Genomic DNA, 12,029 nt, shown 5'->3' on the forward strand with positions numbered 1-12,029 from the left:
CAGACACATCAGGGGTTTTACCTGGAATATGCATGTGGTGAAAGTCCAAAAATCAATATGACAATTGTCGAACAGCAATACTGTGGCTACATGCACAACAGGTGCAAAAGGACAAAATAATTCAATGAACTACAGAAATCGAGAAAACTTTTACTTGTATAAATAACAATTTTACATAGTTAATTTAAAACAATTAACAGAACTAAATATATTAGAAAGACAATGTAAACATGACATACATCAATTAGGAGTGTGTTTTCTATATTTACAACGTTATAAATTAAAGTGCACAGCCCCACCACATTTGACGCGTCACCCCACACAAGGCAAGGAAGATGGCAAATCAACAATAATGGATAGTGAATTAACACCAGTGATGCCCATTGAAACAAACCCACGTTGATTTTTAAAGGTCTTTTTTTCTATTATTCATAACAGCTTAGTAACCTGTAAACGTCAAAACAGAGGCCTAAAATATTATGACCATACTTTAAATGGGGAAGACACAGTGACTAGTTCCCTTTAATAATCATTTAAAAATTGCTACATTTTGGCTCAAGAGGTATTTTTTAAAACTTTGAATATATCTGAATAATTTTCTATTGTTTCTTACAAGGAGGACAGTAATAGTTCTTTTTAGTATTCACACATTTATCCTTAGAAGTTAAGCTGACACATTTAAAATGATACCACTGGCTGCAATTGGAGCATTCCACCATGCTTTCCTGTGGTTCATATATGTGACAATAGCAGAAAAATGTCAATGTGACTTTATGAAAATTAATTTTTCTCCTTCTGCTTTCATGGGGAAACATGGTCAGTCTTCCTGTCTCCAAACATTTTAATAAGTGCGCCCGCATTTCATTTTGGACAAACATTATTTTGGTAAGGTCAACACCTTGTGTAAGTGCTGTCGCATTAGCTATGGAAAACATGCCACAATCACTTGCTCCTTTCTGTAGTTGAGGGCAATAGAATTTAACATCAAGACACTTGTGTGCCCCTACAAAGAGTGATCCATACAATTTAGTAATTTGATTCTTTAAGGTGTCTGACAGAGTTGTGAACAGCATTGAATCATACACTGAAACCATACCCCTACTGTACTCGGATACCACCCAATGAGCCCCGACATGGTGGATTTGTACTACATGGTTTCCAATTGTATAAACCGCATCCGAATGGGCCAAAACCACAGTGTCCTGTAATCCAGAAATGTTGGAGTTTTGTTGTGATAATAGATACTGACAAATATTCATAATATTGTCATGGATCCAATCATTTCTGCTAATCACATCTCTATCAGCTAGCGTTAATTTGATGTGGTTAATCTGCACCCAAACATTATCTTTGTGTCCTCCACAATTAGAGTTTCCCAAACATCTTCCTTTTTTTGGTCAGCTTTAATCCCCACTCTACGCAGTTCTGGTTGTTTTGGTTTTCCATACTTTCTTTTTGGAAGAATATGTATACCATCAGGAACTGCAGGTTTTAGCATGGGCAGCAAAGTGAATTCCAGATCAGAACACATATTTTCTCTCACCTTTAACACCAATTCTGTCAAGTTGTCCTTTACCATGTTAATACATACAGCATCTTTCAATATATAAACACAATCTATAAGCTCTTTCAACAGACTTACACATTTCCGTTTTGAAATGGTTTTATTACTTCTTCTTCTAGGGGGTAAATTTTCAAGTAATAACTTTTCATTAATTGGCAAACTTCCTTGGCTCAACTCTTCCGGTTCCTCTTGTTGGATTTTGGTTAGAGTCTCCTGTAAACAGTCATTGTCTATCGAAAATAAAGGGTTGTTTTGATAGAATGTTCCAATATTTTTCCCATTTGCACCAGCCTACATCTCATTTCTGTATATAACCTACCCGTACTCTACACAGTTCTGCACCGCCTTACATCTCCTTATCTCTGTCTATTACCTACCCGTCCGCTCCACAGTTCTGCATCACTTTAGGGGTACTTTTCACATAGCGATATCGCTGCTGAGTCACGTTTTTTGTGACGCAGCAGTGACCTCATTAGCGATCTCGCTGTGTGTGACACTGAGCAGCGTACTGGCCCCTGCTGTGAAATTGCTGATTGTTACACCCAGCTCTGCTTCATTTTTTGCTCATTGCTCTCCCACTGTGAAGCACACATCGCTGTGTTTGACAGCGAGAGAGCAACGATCTGAATGTGCAGGGAGCATGGAGCTGACGTCTGGAAGCTGAGGACGATGGTAACCAAGGTACACATCGGGTAAATAAGCGAAGCGCTTTGCTTGGTAACTCGATGTGTACCCTGGCTATGAGTGCAGGGAGCCAGCGCTAAGCGTTGTGCGCTGGTAACTAGGGTAAATATCGGGTAACCAATCAAAGCATTTTGCTTAGTTACCCGATATTTACCTTGGTTACCAAGCGCAGCATCATTTCCAAGAGTGGCTGCAGGCTGGTGGCTGGTCACTGGTGAGGTCTGCCTGATTGACAGCTCACCAACGACCATGTAGCGACGCAATAGCGATCCTGACCAGGTCATATCGTGGTCGGAATCGCTGGTACGTCGTTTAGTGAGACAGTACCCTTACATCTCCTTCTAATCTCTATAGATAACCTACACGTCATGTTAACAGATCTGCGCTGTGCTACATGTCAGTTATCACTTACCTGTCTTCGCAAAAGTTCTTCACCGCCCTACATTTCCTTCCCATCTCTATCACCGACACACGTGTCTGTAGCTGTGCTAATTGTATGTCCTTCACTACCCAGTACACATTGACTGATTTACAGCACCCCAGCTTTCAGCATGCACTAAAGAGAGAATTGCTTTAGCGCTTTGTATAACCCCACCTTACTTATATCTTACGCTATTTTGCCCTAAAAATCTGCTCCCTTGTATCATGTTTACACCCTCCATGCAATTAATAGCACTTTATATATACATTTACAGATCTTGATTGTAGACTGGTTCATGCAGTGTTATGTGAATTCACTATGTATTCTATTGAGAACAGGAAAACACAATACAAGCATTTGTAAACATTTAGACACTAGGATGGGGCATATTAGTGCACAATAAGTGGACATTACCCCCCAAAGTGTCAGCAGACCACCCCCAAAACAGAGCATCACAACCACAGTTTTGACTTGACAACAACAATATTCCTATTATAAAACCTAGGTGCGTCTTATAGTATCATATATTCACACTTGAAGTTATAACTTTAAAATGTGTTGTTACTGTTTATCCATAATTAGAGGACTGAGAATACTATACCATATCAGCGGATGGAACAGTGCAGTGGACATCTATAAGTAGTGACTCAGATTTTGAATCTATTTGTGCCATTGTATTGTCTAGAAAAAAAAAAGAAATACAGCATTTTAGGAATTTGTATGATTACAGTACACACACATATATGTACACACACACACACACAGTGGGTGCCCAATGCTACAGCACTGGGAGGGCAGTGATGGGGACGCTGTGGCCGGCAGCCATTTGCTCCATGCACTTTCCTTGCGTGAGGTCTTATGTTATGCTTTTTCTCGTGTCCCCCGTGGCCTCTCTTGAGATGTCTTTGCCCCCTCCCTGTGTACTGTTTCTGGCCGCTTCTGTGCTCTTCCTGTTATATGCTGCCTCCCTACCCTCCAGATAGTGACTGCATAAGTGTGCACGCACGAAAGCAATGTATACGCTGGAAAAATGACTAGCAAATGCACTCCTGTCAGCACATACAGTAGCCTTACTGACGTTGCTGCAGTCTTTGAACACTTGGGTATGCAAAGATGGCGGCACTCTAAGTGCGTTGGGTTTGTGCATGCACTTAGGAAGCGGTGGCGCCCTCCTGTGTTTTGCAGGATGCAACGGACAGAACCCGACAGGCCCGGAGAAACAGAACCCGTCCGATACGGTTTTCTGCTGGAATCATTAGTGCGCGCTCCTGCCGCTGTCCAAATGCTGAAATTTCAGCCGGCGGCTCTATCAGCTGCGCTGTCCAGGTGTTGAACAAGCGTGGCTTGACTTTCAAAGCCGCCGCTCGTTCAGCACCCAGGAACCGGCCCGATTTTTTGAAAGTTCCGGAGCGATGCAGTACCCATAGACTCCCATGTTATTGGGTGCTGGATCGCACGAGATCCGGTTTTGATCAATTTTTGCCCGGGGCAAAAAACCATATCCCCCAGATCCAGCCGGACACACAGCAAAGCAGATAGCAAGTAGCTGCCATCCAGCCTCATAGGGATACAATAGGGGCCAAATCGGATTCAGGGCTGTCCGATTCACATCAGACAGCCCCGGATCCTAAAAACCGTGGTGTGAAGCCGGCCTTACATGCAGCCAATTGCATGAAGTAAACACAAAAACTGACACATCCCGGCAGCCTCCTTCCACTCCCCCCATCCATCCTCCTGGCAGCCAGCCTCCCATCATCATCATCATCATCATCCCAGCCTCCACTGTGCAGCCTCCCATCATCATCATCCCAGCCTCCACTGTGCAGCCTCCCATGATCATCATCATAGCCTCCACTGTGCAGCCTCCCAAGATCATCCCAGCCTCCACTGTGCAGCCTCCCATCATCATCCTCCGAGCCTCCACCGTGCAGCCTCCCATCATCATCATCATCCCAGCCTCCACTGTGCAGCCTCCCATCATCATCCTCCGAGCCTCCACCGTGCAGCCTCCCAACATCATCATCATCCCAGCCTCCACTGTGCAGCCTCCCATCATCATCATCATCCCAGCCCCAACTGTGCAGCCTCCCATCATCATCATCATAGCCTCCACTGTGCAGCCTCCCATGATCATCCCAGCCTCCACTGTGAAGCCTCCCATGATCATCCCAGCCTCCACTGTGAAGCCTCCCATGATCATCCCAGCCTCCACTGTGCAGCCTCCCATGATCATCCCAGCCTCCACTGTGCAGCCTCCCATCATCATCCCAGCCTCCACTGTGCAGCCTCCCATCAAAATCATCCCAGCCTCCACTGTGCAGCCTCCCATCATCATCATCCCGGCTTCCACTGTGCAGCCTTCCATCATGATCATCATCATCCCAGCCTCCACTGTGCAGCCTCCCATCATCATTCTCCGAGCCTCCACCGTGCAGCCTCCCATCATCATCATCATCCCAGCCTCCACTGTGCAGCCTCCCATCATCATCCCAGCCCCAACTGTGCAGCCTCCCATCATCATCATCATAGCCTCCACTGTGCAGCCTCCCATGATCATCCCAGCCTCCACTGTGCAGCCTCCCATCATCATCCCAGCCTCCACTGTGCAGCCTCCCATCATCATCCCAGCCTCCACTGTGCAGCCTCCCATCAAAATCATCACAGCCTCCACTGTGCAGCCTCCCATCATCATCATCCCGGCCTCCACTGTGCAGCCTCCCATCATGATCATCATCATCCCAGCCTCCACTGTGCAGCCTCCCATCATCATCATCCGAGCCTCCACCGTGCAGCCTCCCATCATCATCATCCGAGCCTCCACCGTGCAGCCTCCAAAACCCTCTAGCGTGCAGCCTCACATCATCATCATCATCACACAACTGCATGCCTGCAGCCTACTAACGTGTCTCTGTATCTATGAGGCCTGGGTCTCCGGTGCCTAGATCACTGGTGCCTAGGGTCCATGGAGTGTGGGTCTCCGGTTCCTGGGGGTCTCCGGTGCCTGGGTTGAGTGCGGGACTCCGGTGCCTGGGTTGAGTGTGGGTCTCCGGTGCCTGGGTTGGTGTGTGGGTCTCCGGTGCCTGGGTGGGTCTCCGGTGCCTGGGTTGAGTGTGGGTCTCCGGTGCATGGGTTGGTGCATGGCTGCGGCTGCTTCCCTGGCGCGCTTCTGGCTGCTTCCCTGGCGCGCTGAATAAAGGACACGCCCCTAAAAGTAGATGAATACGCCCCGAAAGTGAAGTCATAACCTGCAAGCAGCCTGTATTCTCTAGCATCTACCTTCGTGGGACGGGCACAGCCAAGCTGCAGGGGCTGGAGGCGGTAAGTGCACCTCGGCCCTTGACCCTGGAATGTTGGTCCAAGCTCCGGTCTCACCCCAGATGCCCAGCCTGTCACCCGGCCTTCCATCCCGGGTAGTGAGCCCCTGCATAGCAGTCCCGCGACTCATGACCTGTCCCCAGTTTACCAGATTCAGGAGGCACAGTTGTCCCCCTGTTCCCTGGTCACTGAACGGCCGGGTTCTGCCCCTCTCCTGTCAATGTGGCGGCAGGAGGACATGACACCTGCGGCTGCAGGGTCGTCTACTGAAGTACAGGCTCAGAGCCCGATGTGGAATAGAGTGGCATGGGATGTGTGCCGCTAGGACAGTGAGTGAAATTGCCCCTTTGAAGAAAAAAGTTGAGCCTGTTGCACTGGATCAGTAAGATACGGGACTGTTCCGCGTTCCTAAGGGCAAGGGAGCCATGGAACCATTCCCCCAGAGTTGGGGATATTGCAGCCAGTATGGCCAGGATTGAACGCTGTTCTTGTATTTTTTTTTAGTTGCACCTTTATGCAGGAAAGTAGGACTCTGCCCCAGTGGAATAACGGGTCCTGGGACTAATGGACCGTACGTTTCACAAAGGAAGGGGCAAAACTCTCCCCCAAGAACAATGGCCCTCACACAAGGACCATCTTGTATATTATTGTTTTATCCTGGTAAAGAGGACCGGGATCTAATGTAAGAAGGACATTACCTGGAGGACTGTGAGCCAGGCATTTAGTCTTAAGAGCATGGACTCTTTTTATATGCAGCGGCATAAGGACTTGGCTCATATTGAGTCAATGTACTATATGTTTTTTACCATAGAAAAGCGTTTATCTCCCTGCGTGGAGTATTATATGTACAGAATAAAGGTTTACTCATGCTATGGTCAGGGATGACCATAATTAAAGGAAGGGAGGGTGTAAGGGGTGTACCGGGACTGTGTAATACTCCACTCTCTTCCTTGGTGTTCTATGTACTTAATTATTGCTGCTATAATTTATATATTTTGTGTGTAATATTTTGTATTATTGCTGGTGTCAGGGAGAGTGTAGTGTCCATTTTTGGCCACTAGATGGGGGGCATTTTAGTACAACTAACAGGGATAAGAGTTCCACACTGTAGCTAGTTAATGTAGGAGGGGTCAGCTGCAGCTAAGAGACGGATAACTTCCTCAAAGGAGTTAGTTGGGCCAAGGTGCCCAAACCACCTGCACGGGCTTAAGTGTCCGGAATGATAGCAGTGGCCATGCAATGTTTAAGGGAGAAGCCCAGCCATCCACAGAACCAGGCCAGAACAGCAGCAGGCCAGTACAGCAGGCGGCCACAGCAGACTTGGAACAGAAGCTTAAGGCACAAACAGTGGCAGCACGGGGATGGCTCCATAATGTGGCAACTTATCGCATGGGCTGATGACCTCAGATCCAGGGCAAAACGGCTGAGGGAACTCCCAGATGCAGCAAGTTTGGATTGGGAGGATGCTGTGTCACCGCAGGAGACAGTACAGACGAGCAGGTCACTCACCATGTGGCAGCTGAATTCGTAGGCGGATACTCTCATGTCTGGGGCGAAACAGACTAGGGAATGTCTATCCGTACCAGAGCTGAACAGGGAAGATGCATAAGAGCTGTACGAGACAGTCCGAACTGGGTACGTGCTGTGTGACAGTGAGAGAAGTGCAGGGAAAGAGGAAGAAATGTGCAGTGTGGAACATGTTGTTAATGCTGTGAAGAATATGGATTGTGAGGCGAAAAGAAACCAGTAAGGTTGTTCTTTTGAAAGTTGAAATGGACTGTGTCTCTATTCATGCGGAACAGTCTATAGGGAGCCTTTAGCAGTGCAGAGAGGACCCTGACGGTGCATAAAGTGCAGCCACAGGTATGCAGAATAATGGACACTATTTTCACATGATGAGAGGCCAGGGCACCAATGCCACGGTGTCCTCGGCCATGACTACGGCCCTCCCTAACAAAGACAAGGAGTGTAGTAGATATGCAACGCATTCAGATCAACTATGGCAACCATGAAAAAGGATCATAATTGATCTGAAGCGCATTGCATGTCTACACTCCGTGTCTTGTTCATATTTTTGTGGATTATTCAATAAATCCATCCATTATTTTACTTGGATCATGGGAGCTGAGTAGTTCTTTTTTTTCCATCCATGTTTTCTGGTTTAGATGTCCAGGAATAATGTAAATGTAGGTTAGCAAGCCTGAAGGGCACACACTTGCAAAAATGACATGACCATGTTATATGGTGAATGTAAGAATGCTTTATGATCAGTAAGACATACTAACCATGGCACAAGGATTTTTGGATGAATTAATGGAGAACTATCAGGTGGACAGCTTAGTTTTTCCTTAATGTTCCTATATACAGAGCTACATAAAAATAACAAAAATAGATGCAACATATCATAAAATGTAAGTCCGCAAGGACAGTGTCCTCTCCCCTCTGTACCAGTCTGTCATTGTAAATTTGTTTACTGATATTTATAACTTTGTATGTAACCCCCCTTCTCATGTACAGTACCATGGAATTAATGGTGCTATATAAATAAATAATAATATCACAATAAGTTAAGTGTGTACATTGTACATGTGACTTCTTGTAAATAACATTACGTATCTCTGTTTCTCCTACAGTGGAAATCACAGAGACTGTACCCGTACCACATGCGAAGGATCTTCCAAAGAGGTTCTCCACTCCAGATGCCACTCCTGCCTCCTCAGAACCAGCATGGCTGGCATTAGCCAAGAGAAAATCAAAAGCTTGGAGCGACTGTCCACAAATCATCAAGTAGATCCCGCGTCCTGAGTAGTTCGATTCCCCTTAGATGTCCTTACCTCCTGTGTACTGCTATATGGTTGTTGCGATAGACTTCAACAGTGATAACTTTTACGTATTTGGGGGCTTACTCTGGAAATATTACTATAATTGTTATTTTGGTCAGATGTGATCATACAAATGACCTTTATTTGTACATTCAAGAGACTGGAGTAATGGAAGGTCTGTGACTGGTCATGGAAAAGATGACTTTAACAGGGCTAGGAGATGAGGAACCCAGCTACAAACCTAGCCGTGCCGATGGCATCACAGATATCTATAAATATTGTATTCAGGTAGTCAGATGGCTTGTGTATATGGCTGTATTGATGTTTCATAAGAATAGACTATGAGCATACATTTTTATCTTAACCATCATTCAGCTATCACAACCTGCACAAGATGATGTCTTCTCTGGACCAATATGGCCAATACTGGTTTGCACTTTTTCTTTTTGAGGCACTCATATTTTGCACACTATAGTATTATGTGCCTCTACTGCAGTGCTATTAAATCAGATTAAACACTTGGGCTCTGGTAATGTTGGCGCCCAACAGGATTTATCAGAATCTGCCTAGAATTTATTGCCAGATTTAGGGTCCATCATGGTCACTATGTCACAGCAGGTGGCAGATGTGGTTTCTCGTATATTGCCAGCTTTAGAGTCCGTCATGGTCACTATGTCATGGCAATTGGCTGACGTGGTTTCTCATATATTGCCAGCTTTAGGGTCTGTCATGGCCACTATGTCGCGGCAGGTGGCAGACGTGGTTTCTCGTATATTGCAGCTTTAGGGTCCGTCATGGTCGCTATGACGCGGCACGTGGCAGATGTGGTTTCTTGGTGGGTAAATATGCTAATTTTTTTCCTGGTAAATGCTTATATTCTGAGAGACGAGGCTGCGGACTAAGAATACGATTACGGACATTGGATTTGGAAGCTGACTAGCAAATTCGGAGGATGTTCTTTACATAATACGTGTGGCTACATGGGGAGGGAGGATGTAACTCAGCAAACTTTCGGCTAAGTTCCCACAATGAGTTTTTGGTGAGTTTATACGCTGCATAAAAAAATGCAGCATTCCAGCAAAATGGACGAGAATATAGAAATCTCAGGCCCACTATGCTTTTTTAACTCAGTGTAAACTGACTCACGGTGCGTGTTTGAAATCCACAACGTGACAATTTCTGTTGTGGGTGCGCTTAGTTTTCTGTGCAGATTTTTTCCTTAGGCCGGGGTCACACTAGTGAGTGCAATGTAAGAAACTCGAGCATCAATACCCAGCACTGCCGCCGGCACTCGGGACCGGAGTGTGCGGCTGCATAGAAAGACATGCAGCCGCACACTCCGGTCTCGAGTGCCAGAGACTCGCGCTAGTTTCTCGCATTTCACTCGCAAGTGTGACCCCGGCCTTAGACTTACATTTGATGCAGAAAATCTGCAGGTAAAATGCGCATATGTGTTTTAGTGCATTTCCGCTACAGAAATGCACTAAAACCGGATTTAATCTGCACATGATTGTGTCAATCTAGTTTTTTTCAAAGCCAAGTGCCAGAAAGTATAAAAAAAAAAAGCAGTATATTTAAAACATGACAAAAGAGACAAAAAACAGTCAAAAACGCAAGAAAACGCATAGAAAAAGTGCATTCAAAGATGCAATGAAAAATAGACAATGAATCTGCTTTACTCAGAAAATCTGCATCATCCATAGCGCACCAAATACTCATCATGGGGACTTAACTTAAGATCTGATTCATCATTTGCAGCATTTTATAAGTCACTTTTCATTTCCTTTTGGTCTGGTGGTATTCACTGATTTTGTTTTCACCAAATTCTTCAAAAAGGCATGTATTATATATGAATCTTGTGCAAAACGAAAAATGCTCTTTAGTTTTATCTTTAACTTTTTTGCATCTTTTTAAAGCAAAGAATGATATTTTCTTTTAAAACGTTGCACACAACTCTACCATATGCGCAAAAATTACAGCCACACAAAAAACGAAAAAAAAAAAACTTTAAGGGGTATCTAGAGTGCACATTGGAGCAAAAATGTGACTTTTTAAAAAGTTGCAATTGATGAATTGTCTACAAACAACTAAAAAATAAAGAACATGCCACAATGGCAAACAGAAAAATAATAATAGTAATAATAATAAATAGGCAACACATAAAATCTATTTAAAAATTGCACAAAATAAAACTAGAATTTGATGTAAATCAAAAACGGCTTAAAACACCAAAAAAGTTGATAAAAAAAAAAAAATAGTGAATTGGGGCCTTACTGCCCAAGATCTAATGGTAACTCCAATAATCTTGAGGGTTTTCCCTAAATATATTAAGCGCAAAACTATGTAAAAAATAGATATGCGAGAGCTGATCATATTATTGCTATGCACAAAGTATACAATGTGAAAATGTGGTCTGTTTGGATTTAGTGCGTGACTACTATAATAAAAGAACACAAAGTTGATTAATTTGTATGTGTATAAAAGGTCTGCCTTTAGGGTGAAAATAATATTGTTTGGGGCGGACAAGTAGTGGGTCTACGGGTCAGCGCTTAGGCCTTTTAATTAATGACTGGTCGATTCCAATGACAGTCACTAGAGGACCCTACCCACTCCTTTTTTTTCTTTTGGTATTTTTTTCAGTGGAAAAAGTTATTTATTTATAAAGTATTTTTTGTGCAGTGAACAAAAACGGAGAGAACTTGTCATAGGAAATGTTAAGGCGCACTGCGGGCGACGGTTTTATACTTAGTGTAGGCTCTGAGGGGGTGATGCATGGCGCAGGGACTCACAAAGGCAAGAAAAGAATAATCAGGTGTTGAACCTGCTTTAGTTTTGCCCTTTATTAGCCTTTTAAACAAAGAACACTTGTAACTGTAACTTAAAGGGGTATTTCCGTCTAAAAGATTATATTAGCTAATACCTGCAATTAGAAATGTGGTATAGTTCTTCAGATTCACTATATCACTTACCACTCATATAGTGACAGTTAGTTGTTAGTGGTCGTAGCCATGGATACCTGAGCCACTGCAATGCCCTGCACATGAGGTAAGCGATAAAGCGAATCAGAAGAACTATACTACATTTCTAATTGGAGGTATTGGCTAATATTATTATACCTACGCATATTGGGATAGGATCTTGGAGACAGTAATACCCCTTTCATGATATCAATAAAACAGATCTCCATAAGGAATATGCTAATACTCACATGTATCATAAGATT

The 12,029-nt window shown here is 44.3% G+C and overlaps 1 protein-coding gene across 4 annotated transcripts in view; it reads left to right on the top strand.

Annotated features, from left to right (window-relative positions):
• Positions 1-11,268, top strand: part of CRACD (capping protein inhibiting regulator of actin dynamics) — a 296,879-nt gene extending 285,611 nt beyond the window's left edge. For all 4 annotated transcript variants that reach the window (XM_073583577.1, XM_073583576.1, XM_073583578.1 and 1 more), the window contains one exon: positions 8,618-11,268. In XM_073583577.1, coding sequence (XP_073439678.1) covers positions 8,618-8,775 — 158 coding nt within the window. In that variant the 3' untranslated portion in view covers positions 8,776-11,268. The remainder of the gene's footprint in view (positions 1-8,617) is intronic.
• The last annotated feature ends 761 nt before the right edge of the window (positions 11,269-12,029 follow it).

This window comes from Dendrobates tinctorius, unplaced genomic scaffold, assembly GCF_039654945.1.
Source record: "Dendrobates tinctorius isolate UK_male_01 unplaced genomic scaffold, ASM3965494v1 ptg000079l, whole genome shotgun sequence".
NCBI classification, from domain to species: domain Eukaryota; kingdom Metazoa; phylum Chordata; class Amphibia; order Anura; family Dendrobatidae; genus Dendrobates; species Dendrobates tinctorius.